The sequence below is a fragment of the Sciurus vulgaris genome (genome assembly GCF_902686455.1).
Source record: "Sciurus vulgaris genome assembly, chromosome: 1".
Taxonomy (NCBI): Eukaryota; Metazoa; Chordata; class Mammalia; order Rodentia; family Sciuridae; genus Sciurus; species Sciurus vulgaris.
The window spans coordinates 136,227,948-136,240,035 of NC_136461.1; the positions used below are offsets into that span (position 1 = coordinate 136,227,948).

Genomic DNA, 12,088 nt, shown 5'->3' on the forward strand with positions numbered 1-12,088 from the left:
AGGCAGGACTACATCCTGGGGAGCTTGCCATGTTCCACCCACACTTTGAAGATTTGTGTCTTTATGTAAAGTTTACTCATTTAGTTGGGGAAAAAGCTTGCTTCTAGCTTCACTTCTGATTAGTTATTAATCAGGTTAATACAATAGGCCATCTATTAATTACATAGCTATTTCAATGTTTTAGAAGACAGAATAAGTTCATTTTCAATAGCAAACAGCTATGAATCCATAACCTGATTAAACGCTAATATGAAGAAATCATAAACTTAATATACTCTCACTGTCAGTTCCTTCCAATTAAACTATGAAAGCAAAGCTATAATTTTGCAAATCAATTATACTGCAATTGAAGATCTTTAGACCTACCACGTGGAAATTAGAATGATTTCCTCATACATAGTAAATAATTTAAATTTGTTTCTACTTTTAAACATATTAATCACTTTTACTTCACAATGAGTGTCTTGTTTTGGTCACCTGAAAAATGGATTTTTACCAGCATAAATTAATAACAACCCATGAATCTGACATCTTTTAGGGGAAGAGTGTGTTCTTGCTGTGGGTGTCTAAGTATTTTTCCTTTTCTACTTGCTTTTGGTCCACAGGTTCTGAAAGACATTTTCTACAAGCAAAAATGCAGAATAGGAGCAACAAAGACTTTGGGGTCTTATCTGCAGAGACTTCTTTTGTCGTGTGCGAAATGCACCAAGAATACACCTCTAAAAGCCCTAAGATATTCTTATTAGCCAAGTTGATGATTATCCAAGATAATTTCAATCCCATTTACTTCCTATAATGAAGATAATACTGCACAGTGTATAAATGCCCCCATTCTGGGACGACCTGTATTATAAAAATGAAAGATTGACAAAGTAATTGTTATTTAAAATAGCAAAGTATAAACACAAGACATAAAACTCAGTGGAAGCGACGATATAGGAGTTGCTGAACCAAATCAAATTAATAGCCCATCTAATTTGATTCTTGTTTTCAGCACTGACCAATACTTGACGCATAGGAAATTAAACAAAATTTATGCACCTAGTCAATTGTGCATTGTTATTTCTGGAAGGAAAATTCGTCCTGGTCCTTGCAGGTGATTAACTTATACCCTGAAGCATGAGATTTTATTATCTTTAAATCACTATCTGGGCTTACAGACCTGCAAATTTTATGTTAACAGTCATAAAATGATCCATCCCATTTGCAAATTCAGATTTGGTAGTTGTCTCAACAGTTCTCCATGGCATGAATTCTATGTTTACCTCATTCTGTAAAAAGAAAAATCATTTCTTCATGTTTCCAATTCACTTTTAATGCAATCTGAGCATGAAGTTTCTTTACTATTGATCATAGCAATAGATAACTTTCTTAATTTAATTACTTATTGCTTTGTATTATAAATATATCTTTTTTTTTTAAAAGAGAGTTTTCACTGACCTTTATAAATTTTGGTAGTTCATGAACTACTCCTTAAGGCAGAAACAAAATCTCAAAATCTTTGATGTGTGACCTTAAAGTAAATGAATCCTATTGCTTTTACTTAACATGCCAGAATACAGTCATCCAAATGCTGTCTCCTAGAGGGTTGGCACTCACGAGAAACTGTACTCTTATTTCAATAATGCTGCCTTTGCTTGGGATATTTGGGAACTTCCCTACTGAAATTCTCTTCAGAGCCTGTGGGACACTGTTTTACATATGCTCAGACAGCTCTTTGTCTTCTAATGGTGAATTTGATTTTTGGAAACAGCTAATAGTCAGTTGAAGCCAAAGCTGTGGCTTCCATCTAGGTGATGTTTGGGGAAAAGAATGAGGTGTGAAAACAATGTAACAAGATTGATTTTCTAATGTGGCTCATAAACTTTTCCTGACTGCAATCCTAAAAAAGGAGTTTCAAAAAATCTTTTGAACTCTGGGAGCAATAATAAAATGAGTTTGTAACCTCCCCAGGTGACTAGTTTGAATGCAACACTCATTTTGGGAATTATAAATTCTGGTCTATGTGGTAAAATGAAAGTAGCTCCATTGCCTTAAAGTAATACATTGTTTTCAGCATAATAATTCAGACTCATGTCTAGGAATTTCTTCATCTATGGAAAAACTATATTTCCTTAAACTTAAACAGCCCGACTCAATGTGACCTGCAATAGTGTCTAAGCCAGAGAGCCCTGCCCTTGTAATTACATATATTCCTGAGTGGACAGGGTTCAAAAGACCATTTCAATTAAGAAACCCTTAGAGATGAATGTTTTTCTGTTTTGTTTGGCATTTCCGCAATCCAACAGTGCTGGGGACTTGAACCCGGGTCTGGAGCTTGAGAGGCAAGCACTCTACGTGACGGGCTATATCGCCAACACTGTTTTTCTGTTTTCATTTAGATCATTTCTTATCTTTACAAAGGGATGTAAAGATGATGCAAAACTTGTTTTTAATGTCAGCTTTTAAATATCTTTATATCAAAGTAGCTTTGCAGTCAAATTAAAAATATGACCCAGCTAAATTTTCAATGGAGAACAAATATTCTCCTTCTCTTTTGCACAGCTACAATACTAAAAGTAAAATTAATAATAATTACTTATATTTATTAAGCACTTCCTGTGTTCAACATCTTATACCATGCAGCTTATTGAACTTTTAAAATTTTATTTTATTGTGGTAAGAACACTTAACATGAGGTCTACCCTCTTAAATTTCTAGGTGTGAAAAAATTTATCGTTTATTAGGATACAAGAGATCTCGAGCTAATTCATCTTGATTAGCTGAAAATTTATGCCTTTTGATTAACAGCACCTCATTTCCACCCTCAGCCTTTTGCAACCCCCATTCCACTTGCAACCCCCAATTCACTTCCCCCATTCCAAATTATACATTTGATTATTTTAGATACATCATATAAGTGGAATTGTGCTGCACTTGTCATTGTGCAGCTGACTTATTTCATTTAGTGCAATGTCCTCATGTGAACCATGTAGTTTATATAGATTTTCTTATTTTATCCTCCTGGAAATTCTATGACATACATGATACCTTCTCTGTTTAACACTTGAGCAAGTTTAGTCATGGAACTCTCTGAGCAACCGAATGAAAACATGGAGTTACAAAGGAGAAAACCTGAAATTTGAACCCAGATTCTTTTGTCCCAGTGGCTCCAGACTTTTCTGCCCTCTGAGCACTCTCCCAGTATAACAGTGGTGGCCCGTTTCAAGATCCTCTAATATGGCTCCTTTAAACCCATACAGAAACATGGAGGTTGAGGGTAGCTCAAAAACCTTCAACCCTCATTTTTAAGCTTCTGTTTTTATATTTTTCCAGAGAAAGAAATTGTTTAGTCCAACTATTCAAGATTTCAGCAATGCCCCAATTAGATTAAATGCTTCTAGTTTGAAATGGCACCTACAATCATAGAAAATGGACTTCAAGTAATCTCTGTCTTATGTCTAATGTCCACTGTGGGCTTGAGTACCCTAAGTCTCTATTTTGGGGGGTTTAATAAACCTGAATTCTCTCTTTCCTGCAATTACTTTTTCATCTTTGATCTTTTAGGATCCCTTTAATAAATTACAGAGTCTAAAACAATAAGTTATTCTGGGGTCTGCCTAATACTTCATTTGCAATACTCCACAATGTGTTGGGTAATTTCAGCATGCTAGAACAGTGGGGAGTAGCCCAATTGGGCATTTCTGTCGCTGGCAACACATGACCAGGTGAAGCAGTCACTCATCTGGGACAAGGTGGTACAAGATATTGGCTTCCAAACATTTTGCAGGTCCAGATTCCCTGAAGGTCTCTGGATGTGGTGATGGAGGTGTGTAAGAGTAGATAGCCTGCTGGAGACCAGAGCCCAGCTTAAGCCAGGGTGGCTGTACTCTAAACTGTTCATATGTAAGAGCTGGCACAGAATTTTATCAGAGAGAGTGAGTGGTACCAATTCTAAGGATACAGAATTTGACAATTTACTCAGGGTAGATAAAAGCGGACCAGGACATTGAGGAGTCTGAGTCCTCATTCTGCCATGGGATAGCCATTTAGTCTCTGCCTAGAGAGCAAGGCCCAGTCCTACTGACAGGACAGTTGTGGTTGACAGTGAATCTACACAAAATGCCCAGTATAATATATGGCCCAGCGGGGCTCCCCAATAGCAGGACGACATTTGTATTTATGCTCTTATTGGGAAAAAAATTCAATAATCTGCTGACAATCATGTGTCACTTTGAAGTACAAAGATGAGAAAATTCATTTACTATTTTTTTAAAAATTTTGGGTAGATTTCAAATTTATTCAAGTCTGCAGTCATATTAATGAATATGCTGGATTAGATGGCATATCATACATGTAAACTAAAGAATTGATGACTGAAAGGGGAGGAGCATTGTTAATACTATGACAGCTTCACTGGAAAGATTCATGGTCAGTGGCTGTTTCTATTTTCAATTATGTTCTTGAAGAAGCTGCTAATTTTAGAGTACAGTTTTGAACTTCCAAGTATCAAGAAACATTCCACCAGGATCTCTCCTACCTATCTATGTCTCTTAGCACCTAGCCATCTACCTGACATGGAACAGGTGGTGCACACTCTGTGCTGGATGCAAAACCTGTCCTAGAGTAGAAGCAGTGAGAGGCAGCAGACTATGACATGGTTGCAAATGACCTATTAGCCTAGGAATGAGAAGCCTTATTTGGCAAAATGAATGCATTGAACAGAAAATGAATCCCATACTATGCAGTTCTAGAGAAGTAAACCAAAGTTGCTGGTAAGACCCTTGGAAAGGGGACGCAGCATTCTAGTTAAAACAATTTTTCATGGGCAAGAATGACCTTGAAGAGAGAATGACTTTGGGGAAATGGGGGTTTGGTGGATGCAGTAGGGTCCATCAGAAAGACCAAGAGTAAGACTGAGATCAACCAAATGAAAAAAGAAGAAAAGAAAGAAGGACCAAGGGGGGTGTCAGTCAATGCCAACCCCATCATTGTGTCACTGTTTCCTGAGTGATACCCTTCCTCCTTAGTGAAATGTTGGGATCAAACCAAATTCAAGGGATAAGGCATGAGTATTAAGGGAACTCTTGCACATAAAGTGATCCTTTAAAATGTCCCTCTGTTCATACCATCCCCTACTGAAATCCATTCAGGGGCTTCCTTTTGAACTGAGAATAAACCCTGGTTCCTTCCTCCATCCTGCAAGACCTTTGTGACTGGGCTACTGTCCACCTTACCAGCTTCATCTCTATCCATGCTGCTGGATCACTAGACTTTGGACACACTGACCTCCTCTTAACTCATAGAGATGTTTTGCCCCCCCCTCAAGTCTTTGCACTTTCTGAAGAGTTACCTGTTCTCCTTTCCCTTTTGTCTCTGTTTCTGAAAACTTCTGTCCTCCTTGGACCCCCAGTTTCAATGTTACCTCTTCCAAGCAGCTATTGCAAACCCAGTCCAACTGATCCTTTGATTTATGACCTTAGGTTCTAAAATACCTTGATCATTTATTAGTTTACATTTTCACTATTGGTCTCCTAATAAAAGAGAAAGTTCTTAATGTGTAGGGAATGAATTACCTGCTTGCCATTGCACCCTCTGAGCCTGGCAGACCACATGCCCAGAAAAAATTTACCAAATAAATAATAAATGGGTGGACATAAATAAAGAAATGAAAAGAGAACTTGGCTGGCACATGTGATTCCTTAAAATTGTAACTATTATATTATGGAGAACTTTCTCTCTGCTGCTTTAGGTCTTTTGGAATAGGGAAATAATTTAAAACATAGTAAAAAAACTCCCTATAATGTATTTAGATATATGTGTTTAGATATGAATGGTTATTATTTGCCTACTCATAATTAAAATGGAAAAGAAATGAATTTTTTTATAGGTACCTATGCTATGAGAGGGTAGCCTGGTCATTTTCTGTAGGTGTGTAGAGGGTTATATAACAAATACCTGCTCACGTACAGCATCAAGAGAATCATTTTTTCCAACCTGGAGAAAGTGATTGTAACTTTCCTTCAATTTGTATATCATAATAGATAGTTGTACACAAATAGAGATTCAACAGCTCTAGCAAAATTCCTACTGCCAAAGAGAAGAAAAATGTCAGAGTAAGCTGTAAAAAAAGTGCTTGGTTTTTTAAATGTAGAAACGGCAATTCGCAGCGTTTATATAAATTGCCATATACTGGGGGTTGCAGCTCTGAGACTGAATAGTGAGAAAAGTTGCAGCTAAGAGCAAATCTGAGGACACTTCTTTTGGAAGTAAAGGCTTAGTCAGTACTATAGTATTCTGGCAATCTGCATGTCATTAACCAGAGAGCTTTGTATCAGGACTGAAACTTCCTGTATTGATTCTCTCATGTGTTAAAATGCTCTGTAACTCTATTAAAAATGTTCAAAAAGAAACTTATCTTGGATGAGATAGGGAGAGTTCAGTTTTTCAAAGTCTCCTTTATATTTTTGGCATATTGATCTGTAGCAATATCAATATGAGTAATGACTGGAAGGATCCAATATTTGGATATTTACTTTTTGTTATAATTTTACATGCATTCTGTGAAATATATATATATATATGTATACATATATATACACCAAATTTTGTTATGATTTTATGTACATTCTGTGAATTACATATATGTACACACACACACACACACACACACACAAAGATGTGAAATGGTATCAGTAGAAAATATAAATGACTTCAAAAGGAGTTAGATGAATTAGCAAGGGTGAGCTCCAGACTGAGATCATGCAAGAGAATTAGAAGGTTAACTCATGAATACTAGGTTTTCTCACAATATCATATTTTAGAAGTGAGATAGGCAGTTGGATTAGACAAACACTACTGAAATTCCTTATTAGTAATTTGCATCTTTTTTTCTTTTTTCTGCATCAATCAATTTTTGCACATATTTTCCTCAAAAAGAAGTTACTTTACATAATTATTTTAGAGTTGTTAGCATGGGAATGAATATTTGTGTATGAAAAAAAAGAAAGTATTTCATGCGTGAATAAGATGAAGTCCAGAGCCCCAGGGCCACAATGAACAAAGTAACAGCCAAGTCCGGACTTGAGCTGACATAGTGCCAAGTCCTTCTAGACTCAACCCAGTCAGTCTCTCTGCAGTCACCTCCTTGAGGATTCTGTGAAGGAAAATGCACTTTTAATATGAGACTAAACTGAGTCAATTCTCAAGTATTTCTAACAGCAGGATTTGGTGTTTAAGATATTCTGAAGCACAAAACATTTTTAAGTGGTATTTTTATTTTCAAACAAAATGATGTGATTTATTTCTTTCCCTCCTGGCCAGTTTATTTCTTTAATGATGATGTAATGAGGCTGGAACTTAAAATATTTGGCATCTCCTCAGGTAAGGCCAATGGGAAGGAGGGGAGGCGATTTAAGAGTTGGCTATGGAGAAATGGAAAGTTGGCAAGGATTAAGAATGTGCTGTGACTACCCTACCAAACCAAAAATTCATAGGTGGACAGCATTTTATGAAAGGCCAAGAGGATGCTGCTCTGGTCTTTTAGTGATGAACAAATATTTCCATAACATATAGCTTTGTTTAGGATGTATTTTTTTCCCCCACAAAGAATACTGTGCCAAATGCTAGAGTGATCTTTTATGTTTTTAAATGACTATCAAAGTCTGCACGGAGATGGCCACAATCCGTCACAATGCCACACAATTGCACGTTACCTTGGATACAAGGCTGGCTCTGTATGCCGCAAGTTGCTTCAGGTACTCCTTCTTTGCAGCCTCGGTTTTCTTTTTATAGACCTGTGACAACAACAAAGAGTCTTAAATTAGAAAGTGCATCTGCTTTTGTTTTCAGAGACATACAATACTGAATGGTAATTGCACACACATACATATAATTATGTAATATAATAAAATATATCTCCCTGAAGATTGTGTTTTCCTACGGAAACAAATTTGAAAGAAGACCGGCAATAGACTAGATAAGATTAATAAATGTTAAATTTTTACGTTTTACATAATGCATATGAAAGGACTTTATCTGGGTTACTTTGAGAGCAGCAGAAGTAGTTGGCTTAGATAGATAATATTGATGAAGGTTCCCAGGGAAACCACACATGAATAAATAAGGTATTCATGTTTATATGATGGGCAGACAGTTCCACAATATTGTTAAACCTGAATATATATGTTCCATGCTAAATACGAAAACAAAGACAGAAATTAAAAATGACATATCATGTTCCATAAGCCAATCAAAGGACATGTAATAGAGTTTGTAAGTTCATCACTAGTTAAAGATTTTCTGCATTGAGGTTCTATGTTCAAAGACTCTAGGGGTCAGGGGTCACAGCCAAGAACACATGTGGGAGTGGAACAGGGACCCCCAGCAGCTGAGGACCACATGCATGTCAGTCTTGCGTAGGTCATTTCCTTTTCAACAAAACCCCTGGATGACAAGGATCTGTGAACACCTCATTCTGAAAAGGCAAAAATGGTCTAAAATGAATTTCTGTTTACAGAAGTTTTCAGTTTTGAGAGGAAATCATCTTGAAAAATAAAAGCAAAATCATCCGAAATGAAGCCAAAGAATGGAAAAATGACTTGCCTGCATGCTAAAGGTCACATTGCAAAGTTAAACAGAGAGGGCTTGTTAGATTGGAAAGTGAAAGATGAGCACTGTGAACACACATGGTCATCTGCTGCCATTAAACTGATTCTTCTGAGGTTTTAGACTATATGTTTGGCAATCTTTGAAATCAGCCCAAAAGAAAAAAATATTTTTCAACATTGGTTGTGGAAATGGAAATGTGTTTTCTTTGATATGACTATTTTAAATTTCCCACATCTTGAATTTTATAGCAGGGCACAAGGCTTGGCTAATATTTTGTACTGCTGAGCTCAAAACCAGACACTGCTTAGTATTGAAAAGTGGCTTTAGAATTCCTCAGAGTATTTAAATATAAATTATGTCTAGAGACCAAATATCTGCCAGCTGGCAGAAGAGGTTAATTTCTGGTTTCTAATGATGACTGTGGGTTGCAAAGCCCAGTACCCAACTGCGAAATTCAAATGTGAGAAATATTATTTACTCATGAATATTTTAATTAAAGCAGATCATTTTACTTAAGGTAAACAAATGAATAACCTTGTCAACAGAATTATAAGAGGAGCTCATGAAATGAATGTGTTAATTATTCTCTTGTAGGTAGGCCTTTAGTCTTGACTTTTACATCTGGCATTTTGGTATAAAAGCCAATTTTTTTTGGGGGGGGTGCTGGGGATGTAACCCAGGGCCTTATGCTTACAAGGTAAGCACTCTACTGACTGAGCTATCTCCCCAGCCCCATAAAAGCCAATTTTAAAAAGCCTAAAGAATTAGTGCGATATTAATCATATGATTATTGTGCCATCATTACTAAATAGGAAACAAAAGAAATTTTAAAAATTCTATTCAAGAAATTTAAAAAATTCTTTTTAAGAGTTTTAATATTTTTTAGAGTGAAAAGGCAAGAAAACTTTTGAATCAAGTATGGAAGTATTTTGAAATTATAAGAGTATTCTAAATTATTGAACTGATTATTGGATCTCAAATTATTGGAATTCAAATCCTTTTGGAAAATTTACACAAGAAAACAAATGAATGCTAGGGTTGAGCGAATGGTTTGAACAATACTCCATATCTCTTATTTTATTTTTTTTTTAAACAAAAAAGTAGAAATCTTGAGATAGAGACTTCTGTTTATAATTTTCCTTAAACCTCTTTCCAAGACACAATTTATAATTAATGACCTCAAACTGACAAAGTTTACATTTACTTTTAAAACCTTAAAACTGTCTGAGAGGGTTTTCCTCCCACACAGATAGAAATCCTATTGAGGACTTAGAAGCAAATATTTAGTAAATATATCTTTTATGGCAATACACATTTGTGTACCTTACACAGTTGTATCATGTTTTTATTAATATGCTACTCCAGGTGACCCCATCAGTTAACAGGGGTTCGTTTAGCTTCCAAAGGAAAACAGAACACACTTTGGTTGACAGCAGTGCCCAAAGTGTCATTTCTAAGTAGCAGCAGATAAGACAGTATTGCCAGATGGCCTGATTCTAGCATCCCTCATCTTTCTTTCATTGAGTTTCTATTGAAACAACAACAGTGTTACTACAATACTATCCTTCATGGGGCTCCTGGAAGCTAACATTTCACAAAGTGTTAACTTTCCTGAAATTTGTTGATTAACAACCAGGGGAGAAAGGTGGTAACTCCATGCATTTCAGGCTGAACGTGTGCCCTGGTTTCGCTCCAGGATCGATGTTGTTATGGGATACCTGACTAGCATTCAGAGTTCTCTGTTTTCTATAAATGGCTCCCTATTGGCTATTGATGATTGGCTATGTTGGGATCATCGTGTAAGTGCCTAAATGCCACTTTAGAAAAGAGTAAACTCATTACATCACATTACATTGGATTAATGGATCCACTCTTTCCTGAATAGCTGCAGATGTTCAGAGGGAGAATTCAAAGGGGGTAATTTCAGGAGGTATATTTCTGTAATTGTGTTTAAAGGGGAGTAGCCCAGATCAGAATTAAAATCTGAGGTGATCTCCTTGACAATAATCAGAACCTCCACCTTTGAGAGCTACCTAATGACTCCAATATACTACTCACTGTGTATTTCTTCTGATGTTACCTTTTAAAATCGGACTAGGATGTTGTTTGGATTTTATATTTAATGGAATTGTCCGAAGACTTCAAATATGAGAGAACGATATGTAAGCGTTACTGACACACAAGGACAGTGGGGGAAATTCTTATTTTAGAATAGATATTTAAAAAATTGCAGTAAAGTGTTTCTCAAAGATGTTTAAAATCCTGCAGTTATGGATGGAGAAAGTCCTCTATTTGCAGACACCAATGAGCTCTCAGGACTGTGTTTGGCAATGAATGAACACCACCACGATCAAGTGCACAAGCCTAACCTATGAGGATGGGTCTGATTTATGTCAGAGTTAAGTTTCAGAAAGAAACAGTCTCTCTCTCTCTCAGGGAAAGACAAATATTTTAAAGGTATGTGATTCCTACAGTAAATATTAGTACTCAGTTTAGCTACAAAATGGCTTCCAAATGGTCCACAGCTGTTTGAAATAAAGTGCAAAGTTGGCCAGATGAGGATTTAAAAATCATAATACATCATTTATCATTTTCCCCCAGCTCATCCAAACACTTTTGAATTCATCCTGCCCTAACTTAGTTATACGCTGTGGTTTGTTATTCCAAGAAAGCGACCATATCCTATCTAAGGACTGCATCTGAGTGGTTAAACTAAAACATATATAATGGCTAAACTAAAACATACATAGATAGACATAAAATAGCAATTCTGGAGAATTGAAATCCTGTTCATGTGACCCAGTGCTTCACTGAGTCGTTTTTTAAATGCTCTAAATACCAGCATGTATATGTTTTTAGAGACTGACGATCTCTAATTAAAATCAGCAGTTCCATGTCAATGAATGCAACAGACTAAAACAGAAAAAAATTCTTACATAGTTTGTACTTTCACTCTTTTGCTTTCTTCTCCTTCCCCAAACAATCCATCCAACTCATACAAAAAAGTAACGTCTTATAAATACTGCTGCTTTTTTCCTTCTTTTCTGCTCTGGCCCTTAATATCTACTAGTGGTTTATTTCAACAGTTGTTACAGTCATAATCGAAAAGTGTAAAATTCTTCCAATTCTGGATTCTATTCAAATACTGTAGAAAAACCTAATTTTTTTTTCAGTTTGGTTAAATTCCAATGTGTTTTTCACTACGATTTCCTATTTGAAGGAAATTCAAATATTATAAAGAAGAATAATTTAATCACAATTCCCTGCTATGCTGTGGAAATTTAGAGTATGTACCTTTGGTTAAGGCTGTTATTGTGCAGGTCAGTTGGAGCAAGTGCATCTATTTTTATATAGCGCTTAATCCTTCAGTGTGGTTAAATTTCCATCTTATGTTATTTGCTTGGCATTTTCTTAAGGGCTTAAAATCAAGAATTTTACAAAGTTGCATTCAGAGCTATGGAAACATTACATGATGGGTTAAAAAATTTGCCGTTGAACA

The 12,088-nt window shown here is 36.0% G+C and overlaps 1 protein-coding gene across 1 annotated transcript in view; it reads right to left on the reverse strand.

The window, feature by feature from the left end:
• Window positions 1-12,088, reverse strand: part of TOX (thymocyte selection associated high mobility group box) — a 292,226-nt gene that overhangs the window by 12,082 nt on the left and 268,056 nt on the right. The window contains exon 6 of the mRNA XM_079124819.1: window positions 7,695-7,775. Within this exon, the coding sequence (XP_078980945.1) occupies window positions 7,695-7,775 (81 nt within the window). The remainder of the gene's footprint in view (window positions 1-7,694; window positions 7,776-12,088) is intronic.